This window comes from Lotus japonicus, chromosome 5, assembly GCF_012489685.1.
Source record: "Lotus japonicus ecotype B-129 chromosome 5, LjGifu_v1.2".
NCBI classification, from domain to species: domain Eukaryota; kingdom Viridiplantae; phylum Streptophyta; class Magnoliopsida; order Fabales; family Fabaceae; genus Lotus; species Lotus japonicus.
Window position 1 is genome coordinate 64,096,545 of NC_080045.1, and position 14,034 is coordinate 64,110,578.

General features: G+C 35.1%; 2 protein-coding genes across 2 annotated transcripts; one reads left to right on the forward strand and one right to left on the reverse strand.

Annotated features, from left to right (window-relative positions):
* The first annotated feature begins 5,533 nt into the window (after positions 1-5,533).
* Positions 5,534-11,052, forward strand: LOC130717273 (vacuolar-sorting receptor 1). Its single transcript, XM_057567445.1, has 12 exons — positions 5,534-6,132; positions 6,824-7,516; positions 7,599-7,687; positions 7,765-7,834; positions 7,906-7,989; positions 8,097-8,173; positions 8,269-8,350; positions 8,793-8,875; positions 9,019-9,085; positions 9,936-10,064; positions 10,149-10,261; positions 10,654-11,052. The coding sequence occupies exons 1-12, from the start codon at positions 5,820-5,822 to the stop codon at positions 10,750-10,752; spliced, it is 1,899 nt and encodes a 632-aa protein (XP_057423428.1). The 5' UTR covers positions 5,534-5,819; the 3' UTR covers positions 10,753-11,052.
* Positions 11,053-12,105: 1,053 nt separating this feature from the next.
* LOC130718483 (transcription factor bHLH84-like) lies at positions 12,106-14,034 on the reverse strand. The gene is made up of 5 exons (XM_057569082.1): positions 13,395-14,034; positions 12,860-13,117; positions 12,662-12,727; positions 12,502-12,567; positions 12,106-12,396 (listed from the first exon to the last, which is right to left on the reverse strand). The coding sequence occupies exons 1-5, from the start codon at positions 13,920-13,922 to the stop codon at positions 12,298-12,300; spliced, it is 1,017 nt and encodes a 338-aa protein (XP_057425065.1). The 5' UTR covers positions 13,923-14,034; the 3' UTR covers positions 12,106-12,297.

A 14,034-nucleotide genomic window follows, 5' to 3' on the forward strand; every position in this document is an offset into this window, starting at 1 on the left:
CATATTGGAAACAATAGTTGTCAGGTTTCAATGATGATCAATGTGGGTAGATTTTATTTGTTATTATACGAATTAATGCTTTGTCATCAGTTAAGTTATGAGCATGGTGTTTCATACTTTCATGTAGGAAAGGAACAGGATTAATGATACCATATTGCCAAGTAATGATCAATAGTAAATACTACATGTCTTCGCAAAGAAGCTACTAGTAAATACGAATCAAATTGAGGACACATAAAGGTGGTCTCAGAAGAGAAAGAGGTACTCATGGTTGGGTGCCTTTGAAGGCAGAGCAGATAAAGTGCACCGTGCACACTTCTATATGGATAAACACTCCAACACACTTGGATGCAATGACGGATCCAGAAGTTTAATGTTGTGAGGGCAATATGTACATATAAATTTGTAACAAAAAAAATTAACACATACTATTAGAAGTTATGAATTTTTTTACCAAAGCGGACACAAGTGAAATCATTTTTTACCAAAGGGGTCATCAAAAACCATACTTTTACTACTCAAGTGAGGGCATTTAACAATGTGAGATACAAATGAGGGCATTTTTTACCATAAAAAACCACATATTTTTACTACTCAATTTTTTTTCTAATGATATTTTTTAAATTCAAGTGAGGGCACTTGCCCTCATGTTGTTCAACATGTATCCGTCCCTGCTTGGATGCACCAAATCTGGAGTAGAATGGGGCGACTCAGCTTAATGGACATCCCATTTAGGCTTCAATGATGGCAGATACACCGGAAGAATTATATGGGTCTGGACGACCGACGACATCCAAGGCCTATGAGCAAGCAGCATAAAGACGGTAGGATGGCGAGTCTTGACGACCTAACATGTATTTTTGGCGATTTGTTATGTTTGAGGGTGTTGGCGACCTCACGCCATTTTTTAATAATTATATATGTATGAGTTTTTTAACTTGGACCTTAACATTATGATGATTTAGGATTGAGGTTGCGCCCTTATCTCTATAAAAGGGAAAATAACCTCTTGCAGGGAGGATGTTCAGTTCAATACTAAAAACAGCTAAGGTTAGAATCCGAATTCTAGACCTCTGAATCTGGTCATATTCACAACTGAACAAAATCAGCCAAGTCTTTTGTCACCAAAAGCTCTAGTGCACGCTTCATTAATCAATCATAAATTTCGAAACCAAACCAGATAAGTCCTTTGTCCCACAAAGGCAAACTTAATCACTTATTGCTATAGTCATTTATTTATAAGCTAATTTAATAAGTTTATCAAACATAAAATAACTTATAGATAGGTAAGTATAAACTCTTGTTTATAAGTTAATTTGAACAATTTATAAAAATATTTTATATTAAGTCATAAACTGTTTTTATATATGCTCATTCAAAACTTACATAGTCATTTTTATATATGCTCACTCAAAATATATAAAATTAAATATGTTATTCCAAACACGACCTTCCTGTTTTGTTTTTGTTCAAACCTTGCTCATTCAAGAAAGGGCAGGGCCCAATAGATACAAGTATACAAGGCCCAAAGACATAAGACTGTTAAAACTACAAGTATACCACTGCATATTACAGAGTTGGATTGCCTTAAGGTGGTTAAGGCCTTCAACAGCAAGACCCAGCCCCACACATATTCATGTGTGATTTTTAAAAAGATGAAGTCATTGACCAAAAAAACGATGAAAAAGGACTTCAAAATCTAGGAAACATGTGGTCGATGCATGCAGGTGTACAAATCTAGGAGGATGCCCCCCAAAAAAATCTTGTCAATGTCAGAGCATAATTACAAAAACAGTTATTTGTTTTATAATTAAATTGAACTTATAATATTTTCACTAATATTTGTCTTCTTTTCATTGAGTTTTTATGATTTAGACTTTAGATTAGAATTTAGATGGTGGTATGGCTAATAGGTTGAACTGTATTTCATTCTAGCTTATAATTAAGAGATAAGATTAGCAATTACACAACACTATAGTTCATGTTTAATTTTCTCTTCATTGTGTATTTACATTTTTATTAATTAATCAATAACATACTATTTTTTCCATGTAAATCTTAAAGTCGAGAATTTAAAGCCAAAACACTTAAAAAATATGTATCTATCCAACGGAGGAATTTACGGTGCACAATTGAATGTTTGAGTAAGGTTACACAAGCTACTTTTGACCTGCAATAGTAGGTTTAACAGGTTTTAAAAAAAAATCAAAAAACATATATATTAGTAAATTAGTTAATGAAGAATTAGGTTAATTATCCTTAATTACTTCACTATCCTCTCTCCCCTTTCATCTCTGAAAAATGCTCTATGCCTCTGCAATTATCCATTTCCTGGATCTGAATTTTGCAATGTTTTTCTGGATCTGAAGTAGGGTTTTAGGCAAGAAAACATGAACCTTCAACTCCAAAATTATCATAACATGTCTCTACCGTCTCATCTCATCCATTTTTTCAACCCCAGAATCTTAATTTTGTGCAAGTTTCACCGGCAATACAATTTATGCAAAGCTTACATCTAGTACAATTCCTAAATATAAACCAGAGCTTCATTTATGAAAACTATGACCACAAAATTGAACAGATTTGTATCACGATTAACCAGAGATATATTTTCCAACCAACTTATGTCAAGGCCACCATCAATTAACTTATTTTCCCTCTCTTTTTCTGGAATATCATTGAACATCCAAAACCTACAGGAACATAGAGAATTTTTATGAAAGCTATTAACCTAATAACCTCAGTGCAAATCATCTTATGTGCATAGGCAAACTCAGAAACCCATCATTGTCCCACCGCCGGTCACTGTCCCTCCCTTCCTCCAGATCTGCAGAAGCAAGGGCAGCGTAAAGGCCAAATACCGCCACAAGCACCAGATCTGCAGGTACGGTTGCGATCCTCGACGCCTCCACCACCAGATCTGTGGTCTCACCGCAACACAACCACTGAGAAACGAAGAGGACACGACCCAGGAAGGAGAACCACCGCAACTTCTGAAACACACACGCCACCTCCACGCAGATCTGAGACTAGAAGTGGATGAGAGAGATGGAAGGCGTCGAGGGAGGAAGAGGGTGTTGTGGTCGCCGGAAAATGCGCTGACGGAGGAAAGAAGGAGAAGAGGTGGAGGTGCGGTTGAGAAGAAGGAAACGAGGTCAGGAAGGAGAGGGAGGTGGCGGTGGCGGCACGGCCATGGATGTGTGGCGGCGAGGCCAAGGAGGTGGCAGCTAGGGTTCTGATGGTTAATGGGTTTTTGTTTGATGATATGATATGATGAGAATGATTTTTTTTTTCTGGGATTTGGTTGTTAGGAACAGATGATTAATTAAGAATAAATATTTTTTTTTGAAATTAATTAAAAATAAATATTTAATTAAGAAAATATATTTTTTGATTTTTTTTTTAAATCTGCTATAGTGAGTCAAAAGACCAATGTGCAACCATACACAAGTTTTTACTTACGTTAAATTTTTCCCTATCCAACCAAGGTGGATAACTATCATTGTCCTCCATTTTATAAATATTGAAATCTCATTATTCGATCTCATATCACTTCATGTTTGTAGCCACTTCTTGTATTCAAGTGTAACTATAGTAGCATGCTCCACGTGGGTCATTTGATACACTTGTAGAGTTGTTATTGGCTGGGACGCGTCATGTGCAACAGCAGCCATCGAAAGATTCTTGTACTATAGTATAGGATTTAAATGTGCAACGTTTCCTGCGTGCAATTAAATTTAAATGTATAAAATTTGGCTAAAACACAAAGAGTAACAAAACAAATTTAGGGGGCTCCATTAGGTTGTAGTCCTTAGTCACAAGAGTTCAATTTGGAAAGGGAGGAGAAGAGGAGGAGAGATTTGTGGGAGAGGCGGGAGAAGTTTTTGGTGCTGTGGTTAATGGTGGTTGTGAGATAAGTGGTTTTAGTGGCTCGCCAGAAATAATGGTGGAGAAAAGGGTGATGGGTGTGAAGATGGAGAGAAAAAATAAGAAAAGAGAAAATAAAAAAGAAGACTAAATTTTGATTGGTCTATACCAATGTATCCCCACAGCCGGCCGACAACTGTGAGACTGATCTTTCGCCCTGTGGTCAGCGCACTAAGCGGTAGGGGACTGATCAAGGAGTTTTCTCTATTCGCAAGAGTTGAGATTTAAACCCCCACTACTTGCTTAAATGATAAAGTGTGGAACTACTACACCAACCCACTTGATTAAAAGAAGACTAAAAAAACTAAATTTAATGAAATAAAATTTAAAGGATAATATACTCTTTTACAATGCATTTGTCGTGATGGCTGTGCATAGCAGAAGGTCATGTAATAGAGCATTATCCAATAGTTTAACCTAAATTTGTAATAGAGCATTATCCAATAGTTTAACCTAAATTACAATATTACAATTGATTTTTGTAATTTATATTTATACTTTTTTTTAAACTAATTTATATTTATACTTATTCATGCTAAAATATTATTTACAATTGTTGAATATATTTTTGAGTTTTTCTTAGCATATTTGTCTGCTAGTTTCGAACTGAAAATATGAAGATTAAAAGATAATCTCCAAATACATAAACAAAATATAAACCTGAATATTTTTTAGATTAATAGATACGTACATTTAATGTAAAGAAATTTTACACGAATATTCAATCATATTATCTATAGGACTAAGTAATTAGTTAATTATATTTATTTTTATTTTTAATTAAAATAAGAATAAATTTATAATACAACATTAATTAATTGAATGTCTCAAAATGATAGCTTAAGTGGTAAGAACTAAAGAACATATGAGTTGGAGATGAAAGTTTAGGAATCAATTCCTAGATGATCCAATTTATCTTTCTGACGTGAAAAAACAAATTAATCGGATGCATGAAAAAAATTATACTTAATGAATACTTTTACTTAAATTGGAGTATCTTTTTTCCATATACAAATGAACATATATTCTACTGAAGGCAAAACTGTGACTGATTATAGTTTTATCCATTAATATAAAATAGGACACTTTGGTTCGTTGCACTTCTGATATTGTGATATCTATTCTATCCTCTGTGAGGAATCTGGATTATGTGTAACGTATAGGTTGATAAAGACTAAAATACTAAATTAAGGATATAATTTCACATCTACAAGTTTCAGTGTTACACATAGATTTAATCGAATCTCATCATAATTCACTTTTTACATTTCTTATTTTAATTTATTTTCTTAATTATTAAACTCTAAATAATTGAGAGGTTAGTTGCATTCACATTTGGCGCAAGGCTAATCAAGTGGCGCGATTTCTGATAATCTAATTGCCATAATTTCCATTTATTTGATTGTATGAGAGTTAGGTTCCCGCGTGTTACTCTGTGTAATTTCTCATTTTTTCACTCATTTCCTCCAAATAAAAAAAATAAAAAGTAGAATTAAGTTAAATTTTGTTTAATCAAGTTAATTTTTTTAATAAAGGGATTATTATTATCAACAAGTAAACTAACCGTGATTAGTGCTTAATGGGTAAGATTTACTAGAAGAGTTGCATTCTGTTTGTGTCTGTGTGGTGTGGACTCATCAGAATCAGAGTCTTCAACTTTCTCTCTCTTTCTCTTTCTTGTTTCTACGTTGTTGTTGTTGTAACACAATCCTCTTACCAACAAAACAAACATTAAATTTCACAACTTAGATTTGTTTCTCCTCAAACAACAACAAAAAAAAAATCTCACTCTCCATTTTTTTTTTCCATCTTTATTCAAATAACAAGCTGAGTGAGAATCAAGAATCAACTTGCAATTTGGAACAATTCGGAAAACCCAGTTGCGGATCAAGATGATGAAGCTTCGGAGATTCTCGCTGGGTTTCCTTTTAGGGTTTCTGTTGTTGCTGTCGGTGACGCCGTCGTCAATGGCGAGATTTGTGGTGGAGAAGAACAGTTTGACGGTGACTTCGCCGGAGGATATCAAGGGTACCCACGATAGCGCGATTGGCAACTTTGGGATTCCGCAGTACGGTGGTAGCATGGCTGGGAACGTTGTGTACCCCAAGGATAACCATAAGGGTTGTAAGGAGTTCGATGAGTCTGGGATTTCCTTTAAATCTAAGCCTGGAGCTCTTCCCACTATTGTTTTGCTCGATCGTGGAAGTAAGATTCTTCTGTTGTCAACTGTTTACTTCACTGAGATCTTATCAGGGTTTATGCAATTTTTTTTTTTTTGAGTTTTGCTATTTGGGTAGTAGCTATAGGATGATTTTGTCTTTGTGCATGTTTGGATACATGGTAGATTTTCACCTGAATTGATTCTGGGAGAAGCTAATTGACTCTGGAAGATGTAAATGTGAATGTGAATCGAAACATGCTATTTGTTGCTTTGATTATTTTGCTTTTTCTGAGCTGAAGTTGGTTGATTTTGTCAGTTTAATTACAGCTATTGCTTGTATATGTCTGCCCGGATTTATATTACAATTTACAAGACTCTTCTTTCCTTGTTCAAGTATTTTCCCCCCATTGTCCTCGGTTTTGTTCGGATTGGAATTTTCGATGTGTCACTTGATTGTTTTATTTGGAAAGAGTTATACAATACATGCCTGGTTTATCCTTTATCTTTTATTGGAGAAAATAAGTTGTTGTCCCATTAGCTTGTTTTAATGATGGTTTTAGATATGGTTTTTGCGGTTCGTTTGATAGTTGATTACCTGTGAATTTAAATTTGCGATTTGCTTTTACACTTGTGTTGAGGAAGTGAGAGTTTGACTAGCATGCTATAAGTTTGACCAAGTCTTGAAATGTTCTCTCCTGGGGTGTATTCTTAGTTTCTTTTATGTGTCCCTTGCAGATTGCTTCTTTGCTTTGAAGGTCTGGAATGCCCAGAAGGCTGGAGCTTCTGCTGTTCTTGTTGCGGATGATATTGAGGAAAAATTAATTACCATGGACACGCCTGAAGAGGATGGATCATCTGCAAAATACATAGAGAACATAACAATACCATCAGCACTCATTGAAAAAAGCTTTGGTGAAAAATTAAAGAAGTCCATAAGTGGTGGGGAGATGGTCAATGTAAACCTTGATTGGAGGGAGGCTGTCCCCCACCCTGATGATCGTGTGGAATATGAGTTGTGGACCAACAGCAATGATGAGTGTGGAGTTAAATGTGATATGTTGATGGAATTTGTGAAGGATTTCAAGGGTGCGGCTCAGATTTTAGAGAAAGGTGGATATACTCAGTTTACACCCCATTATATAACTTGGTATTGTCCCAAGGCATTCACATTAAGCAAACAGTGCAAGTCCCAGTGCATAAATCATGGAAGATATTGCGCTCCAGATCCTGAGCAGGACTTTAGCACTGGTTATGATGGGAAAGATGTGGTTATTGAAAATTTAAGGCAGCTATGTGTTTATAAGGTGACAAGTGAAGCCAAAAAACCTTGGCTTTGGTGGGACTATGTTACTGATTTTCAAATTAGATGCCCAATGAAGGAGAAAAAGTACAACAAGAAATGTGCTGATGCTGTCATTGAATCACTAGGTAAGTGAATCGTTGTTGCTGTTTTTGTTTTTATTTGGTGATTGGAAATGACTTTTTGAATATGTTTTTTCAATGTCGGCAGGTCTTGATAATAAGAAGATTGAAAGGTGCATGGGAGATCCAGATGCTGATTCTGATAATCCTGTTTTGAAAGAAGAGCAAGATGCCCAAGTACTCCTTTATTTGTATCATTTAATTGATTGTATAAAATTGTTATGTATCGATGTTTAACAAACTTGTTCTTATAGGTTGGGAAAGGATCCCGAGGTGATGTTACCATATTGCCTACTCTCGTAGTCAATAATCGACAATATCGAGGTCTGTGCTGAATGCTTCTCTAATACATGGTGATATGGGTTTTCAATTCTTAAAGTATGTTTTTTTTCCAGGGAAATTAGAGAAAGGTGCTGTTATGAAAGCTATTTGTTCTGGTTTTGAAGAAACTACTGAACCAGCTGTTTGTTTGAGCAGTGGTAAGTAAATGTTTGCTTTCTTTTGGTATTTATTTTGGTTGGGGGTGGATATATTTTTTGTTGTCTTGTTAGTTTCGAACCTTTGAGTGACAAACTTTTCTTGGCAGATGTGGAGACAAATGAATGCTTGGAAAATAATGGTGGTTGTTGGAAGGATAAGGCAGCTAACATCACTGCATGCAAGGTATTTATGCTTTAGTGACAATAACTATCTAATAAGAGGGCAATTGGGATTTCAGTTTTCTCTATTCCTGTTAATACATGTAAATATTTTCTCAGGATACTTTCCGTGGGCGAGTATGTGAGTGCCCCTTGGTGGATGGTGTGCAGTTCAAAGGAGATGGTTATACAACCTGCGAAGGTTAAAATACAAGAAACTTTTCTCTTTGCATAAATTTCATCAGAACTTTATCTATTTCATAAGTATCTTCTATAGTTTAAGAGTTTCTAATTAAATTTTTGTACTTCTATTAATTGTTAAATTGATCCCTACTGGTTGATGGCTAGTAAACTCCCGTTTTGGATATTTATAGTCTTTTGCTAGTCACTATTACTGGTTTCAAGTACTTCTTTATAAAGCTTTATGAGCAGTAGGAACCTAGTTGAAAATTTAGTTAAACTTAAAGGACTGATTTCAAAAATTCTAAATTAGTGTCAGGATCCCATTAAAACCTCTTAAACTAGAGACTTATTTTCAAATTCTGTAAAAATATGGGAAACTACAGGATAACTTAACCATTTTTGCAAATGTGTATTCATAGTCATACATAGTTTCAATCAACTGGGCTTTTCTGGGTTTTCAGCTAGTGGACCTGGGCGATGCAAGATAAAGAATGGAGGATGTTGGCATGAAGCCCGGAATGGACATGCATTTTCTGCTTGTGTGGTTAGTAGTTACCAAGTTTTTTCATGCTCCATTCAGCAGCATGTTTTGTCTCTACTGAATCTTTAATATTTGAAATTTACTGGTTTACAAATCTATAATGGAAAATTGAGTTGTGACTTAAGTTGTCATTACTTCACGAACAGGACGATGGAGAAGTTAAATGCCAATGTCCTGCAGGGTTTAAAGGTGACGGTGTCAAAAATTGTCAAGGTGAGACATTTTGGCATTTGTTATTATTTTTGTTGTCCCTTGAGCGGACCTTTGTATTGTTATGTTTATCTAGAACATAGTAAGTTATGTACGACATATACCTAAAAATTCTGGATCCTGATTCAAATATCATTGTCAAGGTAAGCTGATATTCTCATTGCTCTTCAAATATGTCCGAAATAGTATATGATCCATGGTTTAATGTACAGTATTTTTGGATTATAGTTTGCAAACCATTGTTTGAGAGTCAACTAAAAAAGAAAAACTTTCTTCCTTTCGACTTGAGCTATAGATAAAACCCAGTTTTAAGATTAACCAGCCGAAATTTTGCCAAGCATGTTTTGAGGATGAAACTCTTTTTTGCACCCTAAATAGTATAAACTGGTTTGCAAACCTGCTATTAAGTTTTGAACTATTACTACAATAGCACCCAATACTGAAACCTGGGCCACATTTTTGCTCAAACTTCTCCCTATGATCATATGTAACAACATCCTTCTTAGAATTTGGATTAGGCATTTAGGCCTAACTCTACCCCAAAAGCTGCTTAGGAGTGAGGATCACTCTACCCTTTTTAAGAACTATTTGGAGTCAATGTGGGACTTTTCAACAATCCTTAAATTTGTATTTTCTGCAAGTTAAACTCAGTATGCAACATTAGGACAACAGAAATGACTTAAAATAGAAAGACATATTGCTGTCTCAGTAAGTGAAATGTTGGCTTGTATGTGAATTATACTTAGACAAATCAACTTCATCTTGCCATTGATAATAATACCTTGAAATGTTTTCATCATAATGAAAATGAATGAACTTCTAAAGTTGAACTACTCCTTCTTCATCCTTGCAGACGTTGATGAATGTAAAGAGAAGAAAGCTTGCCAGTGCCCTGAATGTAGCTGCAAGAATACTTGGGGAAGCTATGACTGCAGTTGCAGTGGGGATCTTCTGTATATTAGGGACCATGATACCTGCATAAGTGAGTTAAATACACTTGACGTATTTTTTCTTACACAAAAATTTGAATGTGCTTGTTTTCATATTCCCATTGGGTATTCTGCAGGTAAAACTGCTAGTCAAGGAGGAAGATCTGCTTGGGCTGCTTTTTGGGTCATTATAGCTGGCTTAGTTCTATCTGCTGGTGGGGGATACCTTATATACAAATACAGAATAAGGGTAAGCTTTGTTGTATTTTCTCAGTTTGGTGATGCTATTCAATCCCATCTTCAATTCTAAATTTATTTTTCGTATGAGATCCATCAAGTGCATGTTTGGAAACCCTTCTACGATTGATTCTGAAGACATAATCAATTTTGAGGACAAGCTTCTATGAGTAGCTTCTAGTTACTAGAATTGATTGAGACAAAAGAAGCTGATCCAAACATGCTATAAGTTCCATGTCAGCTGAGTTTTTTTGTTAGAGTTCTATGAGAACATGACATTTGTGTCAGAAATATTTGCACCGATCTGCTACATCTTACAGAAGCAAGAGACGTTTCCTTTGTAATTTACCTGGTAGTGTTTTGCTTGTGCAAAAAGTTAACTGTACATTTCTTGTTGTCTTGCAGTCATATATGGATTCAGAAATCAGAGCCATCATGGCACAGTACATGCCCTTGGACAGTCAAGCAGAAGTTGTAAATCATGTGAACGATGAAAGAGCATGAAAATGAAAATGTTGAGGCCTGGGTGACTTGCCCTGAACCTTTTTGAACTGTTCAGGATTCTGAGCTTTAAATTTAATAGACTGTATCATATGGACAATAAAAAAGTTGAGAATTAGATAGTTGCCCTGTGTTTTTATTCAGAATGTACCAAGTTTTATACTTGTGATGGCTGAATTTAGAGCAGACTAAGTTATTTCACTAGATTCTAGGATGTGTTTATGTGACTTCTTGTTCCACATTTATGATTGTAACCTATTGTGCTTTTAGTACAGGCTTTAGTTAACACTGTTCTTCCATTGATTGGTGGGGTTGTTCTTCTTGCTTCTTTCATAGCCAGGTTTTGCCATGAATTGTTTGTAGTAGTCATACTACAAAACAAAGGATGATTCCTCCTTTACATTTAAAATTATTATAATTATAAATTCCTAGTAAGAATTGTTTTAGCGCGAAAGTTTCTCAAACACAATTTTATTCGTGTAAACTTAATCTATCAAACTTAATTTTATCCAACAATAAAACAAACGAGTGGGCTCACAAAGGCTCCCCATTAGTATCCAATTGACATAGTAATGAGAAAAGAGAAATTGTGTTTGTACATTCGTTTCATACTTCTTTTTAATTTGTAAAATAGGGATATAAAGAGATGGGAGAAAAATATGGCATAATAGAATTGATGCAAAGAATATGATTTGAACTTCTGAGAACGTACGGTTTTAAGTGTGGCTTGTGTTAGCGTAGTCTATGACTTAACTTTAAAATTAGACTATGGATACATAGGTTTTATTTTCTTCTTTTATTTTCCCAGCCCAATGGTGGTGTCAAGGACTAAGATGATGTGTGGAGTTCTACCAGCTTGGTAATCCGCATCTTGAGTCGTTGGAGCCTGTTTGATCGGCGGGGATCGCGTTGACAGGTGAAATCAATGGCTGAAAATATATTTCTGTTGATATCTTTCTCACGGGAAGCCTCTAGGTTTGATTGTTGAAAATAATTGTTACGATTGACTCCACGGTACTTTTTTTGTTATTTTCTTGAGTTAGTAGACATATGCGTTGGGGATGGGAGGTCCAGGTGTCAACCCTGGAGGGTTGTAGTTTATCTTTCCAATGTAAAAAATCAACAATAAATAGTGTGTTTAAGTGTTTGTTAATTAAAGTGTGTTGCTATCATTTAAGAACTTAAGTATATTGTTAATCTTTGATTAATTTATGATTCAGGGTCAACTTTGTCCAAATTTGAAAGTGACACAAGCTTGGAAATACAGCCTAATTTTGGAATTTTTAGGGAAAGATGACAATAACTCGAGATTACTAAAAAGGGTGAGCCAAACATGAATAATCAAGAAATCATTAATAAAGAGTCAAGAAACCAACTCAAAATGATGGCTCATAGTTAACAAAAATACACAAGGTCGCTTGTTTAATTGACCTCATGCTTTCTTAGAAATAAATGCTGTTAATAAATACTTATGAACAAAACAAAAAACATAACAAAATGCCAAAATCAGCTCTTTTGCCCCATCCTCTTTTCCTGAGTGCTATATAGTTATGGTTGTTTGGTTGGAAAAAGATTGAGGTCTAGTCCAATGTTCATTCCGTTGAAAGCAATGGGAGCATACATCCAGAGATCATCAGAGCTCAGAAGCTGTTCAATTGAAATCAAAATATGAGAAAACATGAATGAGTCTCAATATTTCAAAAAGTCTAATATGAAAATTATTTTTCACTGATCTTAAAATTAACTTGTTACCTTTATTTGGAGTTGTAAAAACTTCACATATTGAACAGCTTCTTCAAGCATGGTGCTGATATCCACCTACAGTACAAAAGGAAGCAAGCTTGATAATTTTACCATCTTAACCAATTGTTTTGATTTTTCACAACAGTTGGATTTGCATTAAGAAAGGTACCTTAGTTCCATTGGGGACTAGGTTTTGTAAGATTTTCAACCTTTCATTTATTTTTTCTCTTCTTCTCTGCATTACAAAAATGGAAAATTTCATGAGATCTAATTCACAGTTCACAGCACATGGAAAATATTATAAGATCATAAAATTATAGCCATGATATTTTGATGAAATACACTTGGCAGTTGGCACAATACATACTCTTGCATAGATGCTCTGTGGGTCAGTAGCAGAACCTCTTTCAGATCTTGATTTACCCTTCAACTTAATAGTTGTAGAATCCTTCTGGTCCAAGCTTGAAGACCCTCCACCATTTAGCTCATTGGAGTCATCATCTTCTGAGCAGCAACTGCTCAAACTCTGCCCATGAAGACCAAGATTTCTATCCTCTTCAGTGTTGCTTGTAAAAGCAGATTTTGCTTTCTTCCTAGATTTGACATTTGTCTTGTTCTTTTGAACCTATAAAATCATCAAATCGAAATTATCACATCAAGATGAGAACCACTTAAAATCAAACACATAAATTCATTCTTCAGGAAAAACATTATAAAGACAATTATTCATAAGCATCCGTACAATGCAAACACCCAACAGACACAGAGAGTGAGAAAATAAGAGGTCATGAATGTCGAGAGAGATATTGAGAAAATTTGGGTGTTTGCAAATCACTAGGACTGGGAAGTAACATTATGTGATTTATGTAGAACCAAAAAATAAAAATGATGTGTTTTTCTACCTCCATTGCGCTCCTGGATCTTTTTCCTGACTTTTCAAGATTGCTGGTTATATCCTCTTCTGGTGGTTCAGAAACTGGTTCTTCACATTGCTTGTGAGCCTTGTCACCAATAACCTCTTCATCAGAGTTTTCATTCCCTTGAACACTAAATGTGTTGAATTTGGCATCACCTATTGACATGAAGCCAATGTTGGCTACCGGATCATCAAAGCAGCAATTGCCACCACTTGTAGTAGGAAACATGTTGCTACAATTAGTAATATTGGAGCTACTTCCTTGTGAAAAACCAAAAAAATTAGTCTCACTATTATTGGCATTTGCGTGAACATATGAACTGCAATTGATGCCTGTCACACTCATTATTGTTGATTCATGGCCAGACCATGATGCAGGTGGAATCTCCAAATTGTAATTTTCATATTGGTGATCAGGGACTGAGCAGTTACTAAGCAACTGGCTCATGAAATCAGCTTCTTCAGCTGTGTAGAATCCACTGAGAGAACTCCATTCTTCAGAAGTTTGCTCCATTTTTCTTTCTTTTGTATGGATGGTTTTCTTTTTCAATGTGAGAAGAAACTCCACTTTGTTTCAGTGCTTGAATGAGATCAATACCCTTACTCTATTTATACCCAACAAGACA

What these genes read in the sequence shown, in the direction of transcription:
- LOC130717273 (XM_057567445.1), top strand. Translation starts at nt 5,820, where the DNA reads ATGATGAAGCTTCGGAGATTCTCGCTGGGTTTCCTTTTAGGGTTTCTG. An exon ending in CGGTGTCAAAAATTGTCAAG is followed by an intron (nt 9,086 to 9,935) that starts GTGAGACATTTT and finishes TCATCCTTGCAG; the next exon opens with ACGTTGATGAATGTAAAGAG. An exon ending in TATACAAATACAGAATAAGG is followed by an intron (nt 10,262 to 10,653) that starts GTAAGCTTTGTT and finishes GTTGTCTTGCAG; the next exon opens with TCATATATGGATTCAGAAAT.
- LOC130718483 (XM_057569082.1), bottom strand. Translation starts at nt 13,922, where the DNA reads ATGGAGCAAACTTCTGAAGAATGGAGTTCTCTCAGTGGATTCTACACA. An exon ending in GATCCAGGAGCGCAATGGAG is followed by an intron (nt 13,118 to 13,394) that starts GTAGAAAAACAC and finishes ATGATTTTATAG; the next exon opens with GTTCAAAAGAACAAGACAAA. An exon ending in TTTTACAACTCCAAATAAAG is followed by an intron (nt 12,397 to 12,501) that starts GTAACAAGTTAA and finishes TCAATTGAACAG; the next exon opens with CTTCTGAGCTCTGATGATCT.